At 36.8% G+C, this 12897-nt stretch overlaps 1 protein-coding gene across 2 annotated transcripts in view; it reads left to right on the top strand.

Moving 5' to 3' along the window:
* PRDM6 (PR/SET domain 6) overlaps positions 1–12609 on the top strand; it is a 77412-nt gene extending 64803 nt beyond the window's left edge. Inside the window, exons 7-9 of one of the 2 annotated variants that reach the window (XM_048292880.1) lie at positions 1275–1451; positions 1691–1752; positions 8413–8485. In XM_048292880.1, coding sequence (XP_048148837.1) covers positions 1275–1451; positions 1691–1721 — 208 coding nt within the window. In that variant the 3' untranslated portion in view covers positions 1722–1752; positions 8413–8485. Of the gene's footprint in view, positions 1–1274; positions 1452–1690; positions 1753–8412 lie in introns of both variants that reach the window. The other variant, XM_048292879.1, reaches the window with a different exon arrangement.
* Positions 12610–12897: the final 288 nt, after the last annotated feature.

Genomic DNA, 12897 nt, shown 5'->3' with positions numbered 1-12897 from the left:
CTACAATCAGGGTTCAGTGCTCTGAAGCACCGTAAAATAATAGTATTTGTGTTCAGTGATGCAAGTACCACAATTAAGCAGTTCACTTGACAAATGAGATAGTTCACTTTGTTTTGCACTTAATTGAATTGTACATGCCTGGTCACCATTGTGTCTTTCCCTTTAGTTTTGGTTTCTAGCCATTTAAACATATACATTTATTACAGAGAGAGCAATTAGGTTGTGTTGGCCATTGGCACTGGAAACGCAGACACCAAGAGTTAAAATGTTGTGTAGGGTAAAAATCATTATTATCCCTCCAGAAAAAAAATCTTAATTTTCTTAACAAAAAGTCTAATGAGCATTTAGTAATCTGCCAGTAACTTAAAACAAATATGAAATGGAAAATCCCCCTGTAGGATGTTGATATTAAGCCACTTTTACCAAAGAGAAATATACAGACATGGTTTCTTGGCATTTTATTTTAGTTAGTATTTCAGCAGACTAGTCTCACACTGCTGTCTTGTATCCTTTTTTTTTTCTGTGTTTGCAGTCTGCTTGTTATGATTCTGAATTTGTAACATATTGGTCAGTTTTGTGTGTTTGTTTATGTTTACTTTTAACAAAATGTGTTGTTGAAAAGCTGAGTTCTGGGTTTCCTTTCAAGATCCACAAAAAAGGTATTTTCAATCTGGATGGGAGAAAAATATTAATAAAATGCAAAAATTTTCAACAGAAGTAAGAAAATCAAAAGATAATTGTAATACGGTGGTCATTTTTTCCAAGTCTCTTATTGAAATAGGTGATCTCTAAAAGCCTCCAAAGCATTATGAGGAGTTTAATTGTGAGTAGCTCCAGAATACAGCTAAGATATGCACATAGCCATCAGACATGCTTTTGTAGGTAAGACTGTAGCTGGCACCGACAGACAGAGGATTTCATGAGTCCCTTAGCTCCGATGTGTGTGGATCTTTTTTTTTTTTTTGACTAAGGAGCACTGTATTGAGTTTGAGAGAATTAAGGTAGGCATATGATGTGCAGCGCAGGATCATGAGTTTGCTGAATTGCGGTTTGTGGGCCCCCATAGACTCTCAGTTAATTCCTGCCCAAGAATTTCACATTTGTTAAAGAGGTCATGAAGTTTTGGGTATGCGTCTCCCAAGAAAGACCCAGAGAACTGCACCCACAGTTCTCTTTGGAAATCACTAGGAAGATCAGGTGCTCCCTCCTGTATGGTTTCCTGCTCATGCCAACAGAAAGCACTGATGACATGCTGTTTCTCTTTCCCATTGCAGGCCCTACCAGTGCGGCCACTGCTCCCAGTCTTTCTCCCAGCCCTCAGAGCTGAGGAACCACGTTGTTACGCACTCCAGCGACAGGCCTTTCAAGTGTGGCTACTGCGGGCGTGCCTTTGCTGGTGCCACAACACTCAACAATCACATCCGGACACACACAGGGGAAAAGCCCTTCAAGTAAGTACTTAAAGGCAACAGCTTTTGCCAGCTGAGATTAGAGGGAGAAATGCATTGCTGCTGCTCACTAACATCACCAGCACATGGCAGAGGTTCCCTTAAAAGCCAAGGTCAGACCATCAGGTAAAACAGTTAGTGGTGCTGTTAAAATCAGAATTTATAAGGGTTTGGTTTTGGGTTTCTTGAAAGCCTTGTGCAATTTTCTGTTCTCTAATGATATCTTGATTGTTTTAATTAAGTGGCAAGCTGCTGCCAGAGAACCATAGCTGAAAATACGATCAAGACTGGGACAGGCCATGCTGTAAGAACGTTAATATAATTCTTTGATGCCTATATGCTGAGGTAGATGGAGCTTCACCTAAAAGCTAATTTGGTTCTGGTTAAATATGGGGAAGAAATATGCACCTTCTTTTAGTCTCAGAATCACTGGATAGAAAATGTAACCCTGGCTTGTAGCATAAGTTTTGAAAGATCATAATAATAAATCGATAGTGTTAAGTTGGCCAAGATACAAGAAAAAAATAAGTAATCAGATAAAGATGATTTTGCATTAAACAGACTTTTTTAATTTATGAGGTTTCTAATTACTGATATTAAAGCTAAGCACATACCTGTCTCAGAAATCTTCCAGCAGTGCCCATTTCCAGCCATAGTACAGCTGATCCAGGTGTATATTACCTTCTGTTGTGCAAGACTCTGCCTACCTAACAGGAAGTGTTCTCCAAGGCAGAAGAAATATTTCCCATACTTGTGTCTTTGTCTTGGCTGAACTGGCAGGCTCAGAGTATATATATGTTGCAACTGGAACAAGTCCACCTAATGTATTGATATCACTTCTTTTGGAAGCTTCCTGGATGTTCCTAGGAGGAAGGGGAGTAAGGGTAGAAGAAAGTTTGTGTCTCAGTTCTAGGAGTACTGTCTGTACTGCCTTTTTTTTCTACTTTTGCCAAACTGTGCTTTTGATCTGGTTAATGTAAGAGAGCTCAGCCATGAGGCCTGTCAGAACCCCTCATAACAAGCCCGACAGAGATACTGGTGAACCCGCTTTGCCTCCATATAAGGTTGGAAGGAAGCATGGCCTCCATACATGTCTTTGCTGTGGGTGAGGGGACAGAGCCAGGAACAAAATGCTGCATCTCCAGTACAGAAGAACTTGCATACAGAAATAATGGCTAGGATAATGTTGTAGGAGGCAAAACACGGAAACTGAGAACATCTAAATATTGGCTTCTCTTGAGCCCCTCTGTTGAATGCTCAAAGCCTATAGAAAGTGAGCCAAAAATGGTGTGAGCAATCAGATTGATTTTATCTAGCTGCTGTGTAAATAGATTTTAGTAATTAATGGAAGAGGTTTCCAGGTCAAAATGGAAAATAGATTTCGCTTAATGTTAAGGTGTTACTTATGTGTAACCTTGTTGACTCCACTTAATTTTTTTCGTTAACATCCTGTTTTTGTCATGTTTCCAATAGATGTGCTATTTTGCCCCATTTAGAGTCATTATTTTTCCCCTTTGGTTTACTAATTTTTTCCCCTTTTCCAAAATGAGCTTGATTACAGCACAATTTCATTTGTGAAAGAGCTTAAGGTATGTACTACAACTAACCAGTGATCTGGGATTTGTTTGGTTGGATTTTTTGTTTTGCCCTGATCATGTGGAAGCATTTAAGTATTCCAGGATGTGTCTGACTATTCCTTAAGTTGCAGGACAGAGCAAAAAAAAAAATGTGTATGCTTTGTACTGGTTCTTTATGATGTATGGCCTAATTTCACTCTTGCAAGATGTTTCTTCAGTTTCTTCCTTAAGCCCTAGAAAGAGTAGTACCATTTTCTCTCTGGAAGGCTTGTTGAAGTATCTGTAGTAAGCTGACTAGGAACTTCACATGAAGCTAAAACTGGAGCTGCAGATCTTCCCATCCCTGCTAGTCAGATAAGAGAACACATAAGCCTTGATCCTGCAAGCTGTTCAAAAGGGCAGATTTGTCTTTTACATGGGGCTGCTTGCATTTGAGAGAGGAGGGGCAGAAAACTTATCCAGAAATCAATCTACTATCTCTGCTGGAGAAAAAAGAGATAGCTGCAGCTCATCTTGATGTCTCATCACCATTTAGATCCTCCTTTGGAAAAGGGCTGCACAAGATCCGGTATTAAGAAAGTTTAGGAAAAAACCCTCAACAAATTCTAGTAAGAAAGAACCATAAAGAAAACAAACAGGATATCTGTATCTTGATAATACAATTTAGGTTTAAAATGTTTGTTTATGAAGCAATTTTGAATCTAAACTTTCCATTAAAAAAAAAATGTATGATGGAAAAGTCCACTGAGATGGTGTTTCTGTACCTCAGAGAAGTTTGTATTTGTGGTGATTTACACACTTCTATTAACTAATATTATTAATATTATAAAGAATTGTCATGCATAGATAAATTAATCAAACTATAGCTAATTTACTTTAAAAATAACAGGTATAATTTTGAAGATGTTACTAAGTTCAGTTTTAAATGTGCTTCTGCTGTGAACGCAATCTCATGATTTCTAGTGCAATAAGGCAGCTCTGTTCTTAAGTGGTATACAGATAAATTAGAGTGAGCATTGATTAAGTCAGCAGTGTTAAACACTAAGTATGTTTGTATGCATATTATTTCCAGAACTTGGTTTTTAAAATGGTGAACATACAAGGACAGCATTTTAAAAAATATTTCAAATTAATTGTAAGAGGAAGTTTGGGATTGGTTAAAAAGCTTTTTCTGTGAGAAGGCATTTTCTTTGTAGGTCCTATGTAACTTTGAATGTATGGTGGAAGACTTTTCTATTTGCTTTTCATTAAGATAACAATGCTAAGTGAGGTTATCTGTAGTCAAAGCTTTAGCTGAATTGCCTGGACTGCAGGTCCAGTTAGGAGGGATTTCTTTTCATGTCATCACAAGCTATCAAGCCAGCCTCACCACTGTAAAGTTTTTGTGTATTCTTATCTTACTGAAGACTCCACTATGGCTGGTAGTCTGGGAACAAAGCTCTTAAGTAAATTAAAATGTAGGAAAAAAAGGAAAATTATTTGTCACCTCCCTTCTCTAAACTTTTTCTCACCCTCTCCCTGCTTCCATTTCAGCAAAATAAAAAAAATGCTAAGGGGACTTGCCTGCAGAATAGGGGTTATGAGAAGATCTAATATTTAGGAATCAACCCAGAAGAATTAAGAGGAAAGATTCTTTCAGCTTGCAGTAGCTCACATGCTTTACACTGTTTCTTACTGAAATGCAAAACTGAGGTGCATTCATTTCAGGTTGAATATGTATGTTGTACTTGCAGTGATGTCTCAGTGTTGTCAAGTGGGGTTTTTTTTGGTTGGTTGTTTTTCTTGGATTTTTGTTACCCTTTCAAAGGAGTTTAAAATCTAGTGTTAAATGTATTTGTTGAATGAAATCTTAAAATGTTTATTTTGAAAGTATCAAATCAAAATATTTTTCTCTAAAATAGACCCTCAGCATTTTCTCCATCCAAAGCCTTTCACAGAGGTAGATATAAATGTGCAAATTAAACCAATCCTCTCTATAATCCTCAATGTCAATGTTTTGAAAGCACTGTGAAGCAAACAAGCAGACCAGTAACAATGAGGGCTATCTAAACAAAATCAGAAACCCCAGTACGGTAGAAATATCCTTAAACTATCAGTGCACTTTGTTAACTCAACAACAATTCTGCTTACCACCTCAACCCAAGCAAATCATACCAGGAGACCCTATGGTAGAGTGAAGCCTTGAGACTGAGTAGATTGAATGCTATAATATATTGTTCCTTACAATTATAGTGTACACATACATTGTAAAAGGAGATTATATGGATCCAGTTTTCACTGATGGTATCTACTTGTTTGAGGACTTTGGGATTGCTTTGAACCTATATGTGTCTGGGGCTGTTTAAATTCCATTCGAATGCCATCAGATGGCCCTAACTGGAAATTAAATTTTATCTCAGTTAATAAGTGTCATTATTGCCAATACATGTATCTACGGTGTCGGCTTAGCCAAAATTTGGTATGTCTAGCAGTCAGGCTTGGGCTCAGCCCCATGGTTGCTTGGTGGGTGGTCACAAGGGATATGGACTCTTTTTCCTTTCTGACGTTTTTGACTACTGTTCAACTTTCCACCACAACATTAAACATGTATGGGTTATGGTACAGGAATGTGCACACGAAAACACACACACACATGGTCACCAGTCTCATGGACAGAGCTTATGGGAGTGGTTATTCTGCTATGATAGGCTGGGAAAGAATGGTTGATAGAAGGAGAGACTACAGAGAGTACATCACAACTCAGAAGAAAAATATTCCTGCCCTTCCTCCCATTCCTACCTACTGTGAGACAGTAATGCTGACTGCTGTGACACTATTATCTTCACCTTTTCTATCAGTTTGTATCCAGTAACAACTTCTCTGGAACATACTGAAAAGAGGAATCAGGAGCCTAATACAGATCTCTGCCCATAAGCTGGGTACTTATATATCCAAAACTATGGTCCCGAAAGCCACATCATTTGGAAGTGCCTAAAAAATCCTAGGCACCTTGGGTACTATCTGAAGGTTATCCAGGTACAAGAGAAAGATAGGGGAATTAAGTTCCTTGCCAGAGGCTTTATTCTGACTTTCGCCCAAGGGCTGTATAAGTGCAGACATCACAGTTTGACCAGCAGCAACACTTGGCATCCACAGCCCTCCTGTTCAAAGGGTAGATTCTTGTAGTAAGAGATTTATTCTTTTTCTGTTCTCTCTCTAGCATCCTTCTTTCCTGCGACTTTATGTTAGTGCATCAGCCTGTATCTGGGAAGGTAGAGCACTCCCACAACAGAAGAATCTTGTGGATAAAGGATGGGAAGTTACATTTTAAAGAAATATGGTAAACCTTGCTCTGTACTTTCATGAGCAATGCAAGGTGCTGAGTGAATGCAGTGCCCAGTTCTAGCCTCCCAGACTACTTCCAGAAAGGGTGAGGAGGCCTGCCACAGCAAATGATTTTAGTGGGTGACATTGTCTTTTGATCACTTTATAGCCTAAGTCACTACAGGTACCTAGGCATCCTGTTACCCTGTATTTCATTTACTTACCCGCTCTCATAAAATCAGATGTTGTCACACCTGATTTTATAGGTTATTTTGCAACTGTATCACTTACAGCTTAGTTAGGCAAGGATCCAAGCCTCCTATTACTCAGCAAGCAAAGTACTTGTCTTTGTAGACATCAAAATAACAAAACTATCAAGTTCAAGCAGACAGTAATATCTCACACAGACTAAGTTAACCCCCCAGCCTTAAAATTGATTATAATGCCTCTGTGATAGATATATATGTATGTATATAAAAATAATACAATAATTTGCAAGTTTGTCAAGCAATGAAAGGTAGTATATTTTGACACACTAATCCAGTAAGTAATCAGTTTTCTAATAAACAATCAGCAGTACACTAATGTGTCATCAGCACTTCAGGAGCTCTGGAGAGTGGATGATCTGCACATAGACGTTAATGAATACCCCAAAAATCATTAAGTAATCAATACTTCTGAGTTATTTTCATTGAGCTGATAGGTCTGATACATTAAAGCTGACATTTTACATTTGTCAAGATCACAGTGCAGTTTTTAACAGTGGCATAGGATGCTAAAAATATTCCATGAAAGACAATCAAGGAAATACAACTTAAAAGTGTAGACATTTTAGATTGTTATGGTAACCTGGATGAATGACTCTGTAACGTCTGTAACTCTGTAACGTCTGTGCTAAATACTCCTGAAGCAGAACTTTATCACTAAAAATTACTAATGTGAAGAATACCCACAATTATGGGTATGTGTAAATATTTTTTTTTAATAAGCAGATCACTGACAGTTCACTTTCTATCACGCACATCAGTGAAGAGAGAAAGATTAAAATTAATTAGCTGAGTCCTGTGTTTTCCTCACATCTCCTTTGAAGGTGAAGAATTCATTGTAGTGATACTTTTATGATAATCTTATTTGAAGATAAAACATCACAGGGTACCGTTAAACCAAAGATGGCTTTTGGAACGAGCAACATACAAGAAGGATCTGCTCCATCCATGTTTGTGACTCATCAAACAACTCTCTCTAGTGCTCAGAATGCAAATTAAGGAGGCAGCATTTGGGAGATTAAATACAGTAGTTTGTCTTTAAGAGCAGGGATAAGGGATTAATTCCAAGGTAACAATAGCCCCTAGTCTGTCCTCTCCAAAATTCCATGGCTTTGTTCATTCATTCACACAGTATTTTTCTCAAAGATTATGGTTCTCTAAGAGAGGACAGCCTAGAGAGAGAGACAATGTAAAAGACAGTGAGGCAACACTGATGGCTCTTATGAGCTCTTGCTCAACCCACAGATTTTTCAAATTTTGTGGATGTTCGCAGATAATTAAGTAACCACTATCTCTATGTGCCTATTTAAAATGAATCCCACTACATAGATCAGATAAACAAAGAGTTTTCTCTTTTCTAGGACTGAATGATTACTGCTTTGTGATTTCTCATCCTCCAATAGGCAATCCTGGATTTTAAAAAAGCAGAAGGTGAAATTCTATTTGTCATCAATTTCTCTTAGGGGTTACAGAGCAGAAAACTGCAGACAAGCTGCTTCTTTGATGGCTCACTCCTAAAAATCTCTTTTTGTTCTTTATCTATTTGAACTGACAGTGATCAGAGCTACAGCAGGACAGGCCCCCCTGGAGAAATCACCTTCCCCCTGTCTATTGACAGATTCCTCTGTTCTGAATCAGACAGGCCTTGTCCCATCATAGGCATCAAGGCCTTGGAAGTAGCCACCAATTAAACCTCTTGAGCCAGTAAAATCTGAAGCCACTTTTGAGTGTCTGTTCTGATTAGGCAGGATGAGACAAAGCCCATCACCCCCCCCAAAGCAGCTCCCTGGTCTCAATTTTCTTTCTTGCCTTCACCAGGTGCGAGAGGTGTGAGAGGAGCTTCACACAAGCCACCCAGCTGAGTCGACACCAGAGGATGCCCAATGAGTGCAAGCCAATAACAGAGAGCACAGAATCAATTGAAGTGGATTAACTGATTGACTGGTTGGAATTAAACTGCAAGGAAAGTCATGATTAAATGTCACGGACACTTAAGCAAAACCAAAGATTTCCTCTGAGCAACTTTCAATCAGTCCCAGAAAACCAAAAGCAGTAATAAAATAAGTAAGATGTTAAGAGATATTGATCCTGGCATGGAAGTGAGACCAGGAAAGAGATTATTTATTTATGACTAGGGATGAGTCTTATTTCAATTGACAAGTTACTTGGGGCTGTTAACATTTCAAGTCCCTCCATGTATTGCTTTAATTCTAAAAGCCTTTATAATTGTTATTTAATGCCAAAGTGAGGAATCTCAAGGGTTCTTCTGCTCATAGTTATGACTGAGAATGCACATGGACTTGTTTATTGTTGCACCTTTTTTTATAGCATGACTCCAAGGACCCAGATGTAATCTGTACGTTTGGCTGGGCTGGGCTAAGGTGATCTTGACATGGCTGTAATAGAAGTTGCTGTGTGGGATGGGAAGTGATCAAGAGCTACACCTGGGTCGGTGTCAGTCACCTCAGACCAAAGGGCATTCCATTTCCATAGTCTCATGCCTCACACTGTGTGCACTTTTTCATGCAAGTAGTTTGCATTGGCATTGGCATTCTGTGGAAAAAAAACCAAAAAACAAAAACAAAAAGAAAAAATAGTAAAAAAAAATGGAATGTTGTATATCTGCAAATATATATTATATAAAGAAACAAGTAGGAAAACTATGTTAAACTAATAGAGCTTTCAAATTCAGTCTAATAGCTATGAAAGACAGAGGCGGTAGAAAGTATTTTAAACACTAAATATTCCAGTCCATGTGTAAATCATATTATGCAGAGCAGAAAACCAAGAAGATACTTTTAGTTTGGGCAACTCATTTAACATCACGTTGATTTCTAGGAAAACCAATCAGAAATCCAAACTATAGTCCATTAATATTTTTAGTCAGTTATTTGGATCAAATTGGAAGTGCTCCTGTATTAGATGAAGCTTTCAATACAGTGGGGCTGAGTTTCAAAACAAAAGATAAATCTGAACACAGACTCTTTGTAAATTTCTTGGAGGCTTCATAGTATTCACTTAATGGAAATTTGCCTGGTACAGTGAATGAAGAAAGCCAAAATATTCCCAACATCAATGTAAAAAGCTCAGATGTCTTTACATTGGTTTGATTTAACAGTTTCCACATTGGCTTTTTTTCATGCTTTTATCCATGACGTATTTCACATTTCATGATTTTGTCTAATCAAATTATGTTTTCACTTTTAGAGACCAGCAGTGTTTGTTTATATATTGGTTGTCTCAATACTAGAGCTGTAGATTGATAAAAGTGTTTTAAAAAAAGGAAAAAAAACAGAAAAAAAACAGGAAAAAAAAAAAGAAATTAAAATAAAAGAAAGAAAAGCACGATCACCAAGAAGCAGAACCTAAGCAGTCTGAGGTCATGCTTTATCATAAGGTAAAACTGCAAAATAAAATTGTGGAGATTATGGGGATTAAAACAGAATAATTCAGTTTTGCACCAAAACTGAAGTGCTGAGTGTCTCATAAGGGCTCAGTTGATTATATTAAATATTTTAAACACATTTATGGGGATGATTTTAAATAGGTAGAGAATAAAGTATCCAGTTCTGTAAAGGGCTAGACAGAATCAGCTACAAATTTAATACCAGGTTCAGACCATTTATGAATTCTGCAAAGAGCTCAAGCAGAAGAAGTGCTTACAATAAAATTCAAATGCATTTAAAAGGAGTTTAAAAACTAAGACATCCGTATTGCATGATGTTCATTTATTATATTGCAGAAACTACACTGCAGAATCTGGAGTTTCCAAAACTTTGCAGGGAATTACTTCAGGAGTATTTGTGTTTGGCCATTAAAAATGTAAAAAACATCTTGGGAAAAAAAGATTTTTTTATCATTGTTCTAGCAAGTACCAGACTATCTCATACAGAAGCTTCATCCCTATGAGTTTTCAGCTCTATTTCTCAGTGCAGAGATATGGGGAGTGAGCAATTCTGTCACCTGCCTGATTCTATCCTCAAAACTATGAGAAACTCTTAGCTACTATATAAATGTGTTTGTTTGTTTGTTTTTAGGTTCAAAGCATGGGAAGCTGGGTAGGAAGACTTTTAACTTAAACGTGACTATTTGAACATTGTTTTGTTCCTAGCAAGGCTAATGAAACAGAGAAACCAAAATAAAATCCTAAACCTTTCAGACACTCATGCCTGGTAGTTCACATTTTCCCTTAAGTGACTTAATGTAAAGTAACATTCTGGGGAGGCACCAACTTTTAGTTAACATTCAGACAGCATCTATAGATCATTTCTGCAAGCAAACAGTTAAAAAAAGAACAAGAGAGCAGAAAATTTATAAATAGAGTAAGTGGGAAAGTGTCATGAAAAGCAAACATGAGCTCTGTTAGATCAGTGAGTTGTGCTGTTGCATTATCTAACCATGCCCTGGTGTTCAGGGACAAGGTTAGTGGCAGTGAACAGCACTCCACTGTATTCAAGTCCTGTAGTGCAAATAGTACCTAAGTATGTGCTTACAGATATTGCAAGTTCCCTGCTGACTACAGGTAGGCTTACTTGTATGTTTTCATTTAAACATGTCTAAATATTCTGCTGAATGGGTGTGAAGTAAAGATCAATTACTTCAAGATCGTACTGGATTTTTTAAAAAATGCACTAGAGTAGTGTGTTTGCAGACATTATTTTATTTTCCTTCCAAATAATTCTTTCTAGTGTAAATCACTCTGTCCTTCCATATGCCTAAACATAATTTCAATTATTGTATTATTTATACATTGCATTTTTACAACAGTTTTGGCAGCATACAAAATCAATACAGTGAAAACCCATGATTTCAGAGTGGCGTTTTCTCAAATACGACATTTGGCATTCTGTTACAGTATGGCAAATGCAAAACCAACATGAACAAGCTAAAATATATTCTAGGTTTGGACTAAACAGAATCCAGTTCCTGTCTACACTTCCCAAATGCTGAATGAGTTTCAGTTTGTTTATCAGCAGAACAATGTACATTTAGGTCTATTCTGCATACAATATGTGTTTGCACACAGTAATCTAAAGCAGTAAGGGTAATACAATTATCTTTAAATGTAGTGATTATGTGCCTGCCATTTCAGAATTTCTGAAGCACTTGGCATCTCTGTTTTGTAGTCTGGTAAAAAAATACAAGTTTTTGGGTTTTGAATTTTTTTGTCCAACCCTGAACATGTTGGAAATCATACTTAACAACTGTGCCTAGTTCCGATTCTTTTTCAGTGTGGAATTAAATTTTATATGTTCATAGAGTTATGCCTTTCAGAAAGACTTTAGGTCCTTTATAAACCTACAGTTATAGCCCCTAAAGATGATAGTTTTAAATACAATTTGATTTTCTTCCCATGAAAGAAACCTGAATTTGGAATAATATAAAAATTACAGCACATTACATACTAGAAACTTACAAGAAATTATGTGTGTATCTTTTACTTTTGGTACCATCATCTATCTGTCCTTTAAATTCATATTTATTTTTTGTATGGTGCCATTGCGTTATGTGATGCTGTCTTATATCTGAAAAAAATGGTGTGATTTCAAACAAATAAATAGGTGTATGTCCAAAATTAAGTCCTCATTGTTTTTAAGAGTAGTTAATTTGCTTTGAATGTTTTTAGAAATTACAATTAGAATGCTATTCTGTTCCATGCAAGTCCTTCCCGTGGATAAGATTCCAGAAAATAAAATATTCTGGGACTGCATGAAATTTCTTTTTATTCCTCGATTTTAGAAGTTTTGACATCATCAAGTCAATCTGAAAAAGTCCATAAATCCACCCTATAGATGTAGAGTATGCTGAAGGGGTCCTGTGTTGTAATAAAAATAATAATGACACTGTTATTAGAAAGATCAACAGTTTGCTTGCATTTTTTAAACTTCATAAAATTGCCTCTTTTTTATGGTAAAGGACCAATTAAGTCATGCATGTAGCTGTATTCTTGTGATATCAAATGTAAAGATTACATTGTGTTTAAATGAAAATAACAGGCACACATTTAAAAAGAAGATGAAGAAATGTAAATATATTTGATTAATAAAACATTTCTATTACTGTACCCTAAGCCTTTGTCTTATGTTAATATTATTTATAGAATTTTGTGTGTGTTCTGCAGAAAATCAAATATGCTTGAATGATTGTGCATTGAAGGCAGCCTCAAATAATCAACACGCCTTGCTGTAGTCATTACCAGCTTCCAAAAGGTGCTTGCATCTTGGAAGTTGCAAACTCTTGCAGTCAGAAGACAGTGAGATCTAGTTTAGATTTCTTGGACACTGAGTCTCACAATTCCTATTG

The sequence above is a fragment of the Corvus hawaiiensis genome, chromosome Z (genome assembly GCF_020740725.1).
Source record: "Corvus hawaiiensis isolate bCorHaw1 chromosome Z, bCorHaw1.pri.cur, whole genome shotgun sequence".
NCBI lineage: Eukaryota > Metazoa > Chordata > Aves > Passeriformes > Corvidae > Corvus > Corvus hawaiiensis.
This window is presented reverse-complemented; position numbering and strand designations above follow the sequence as displayed.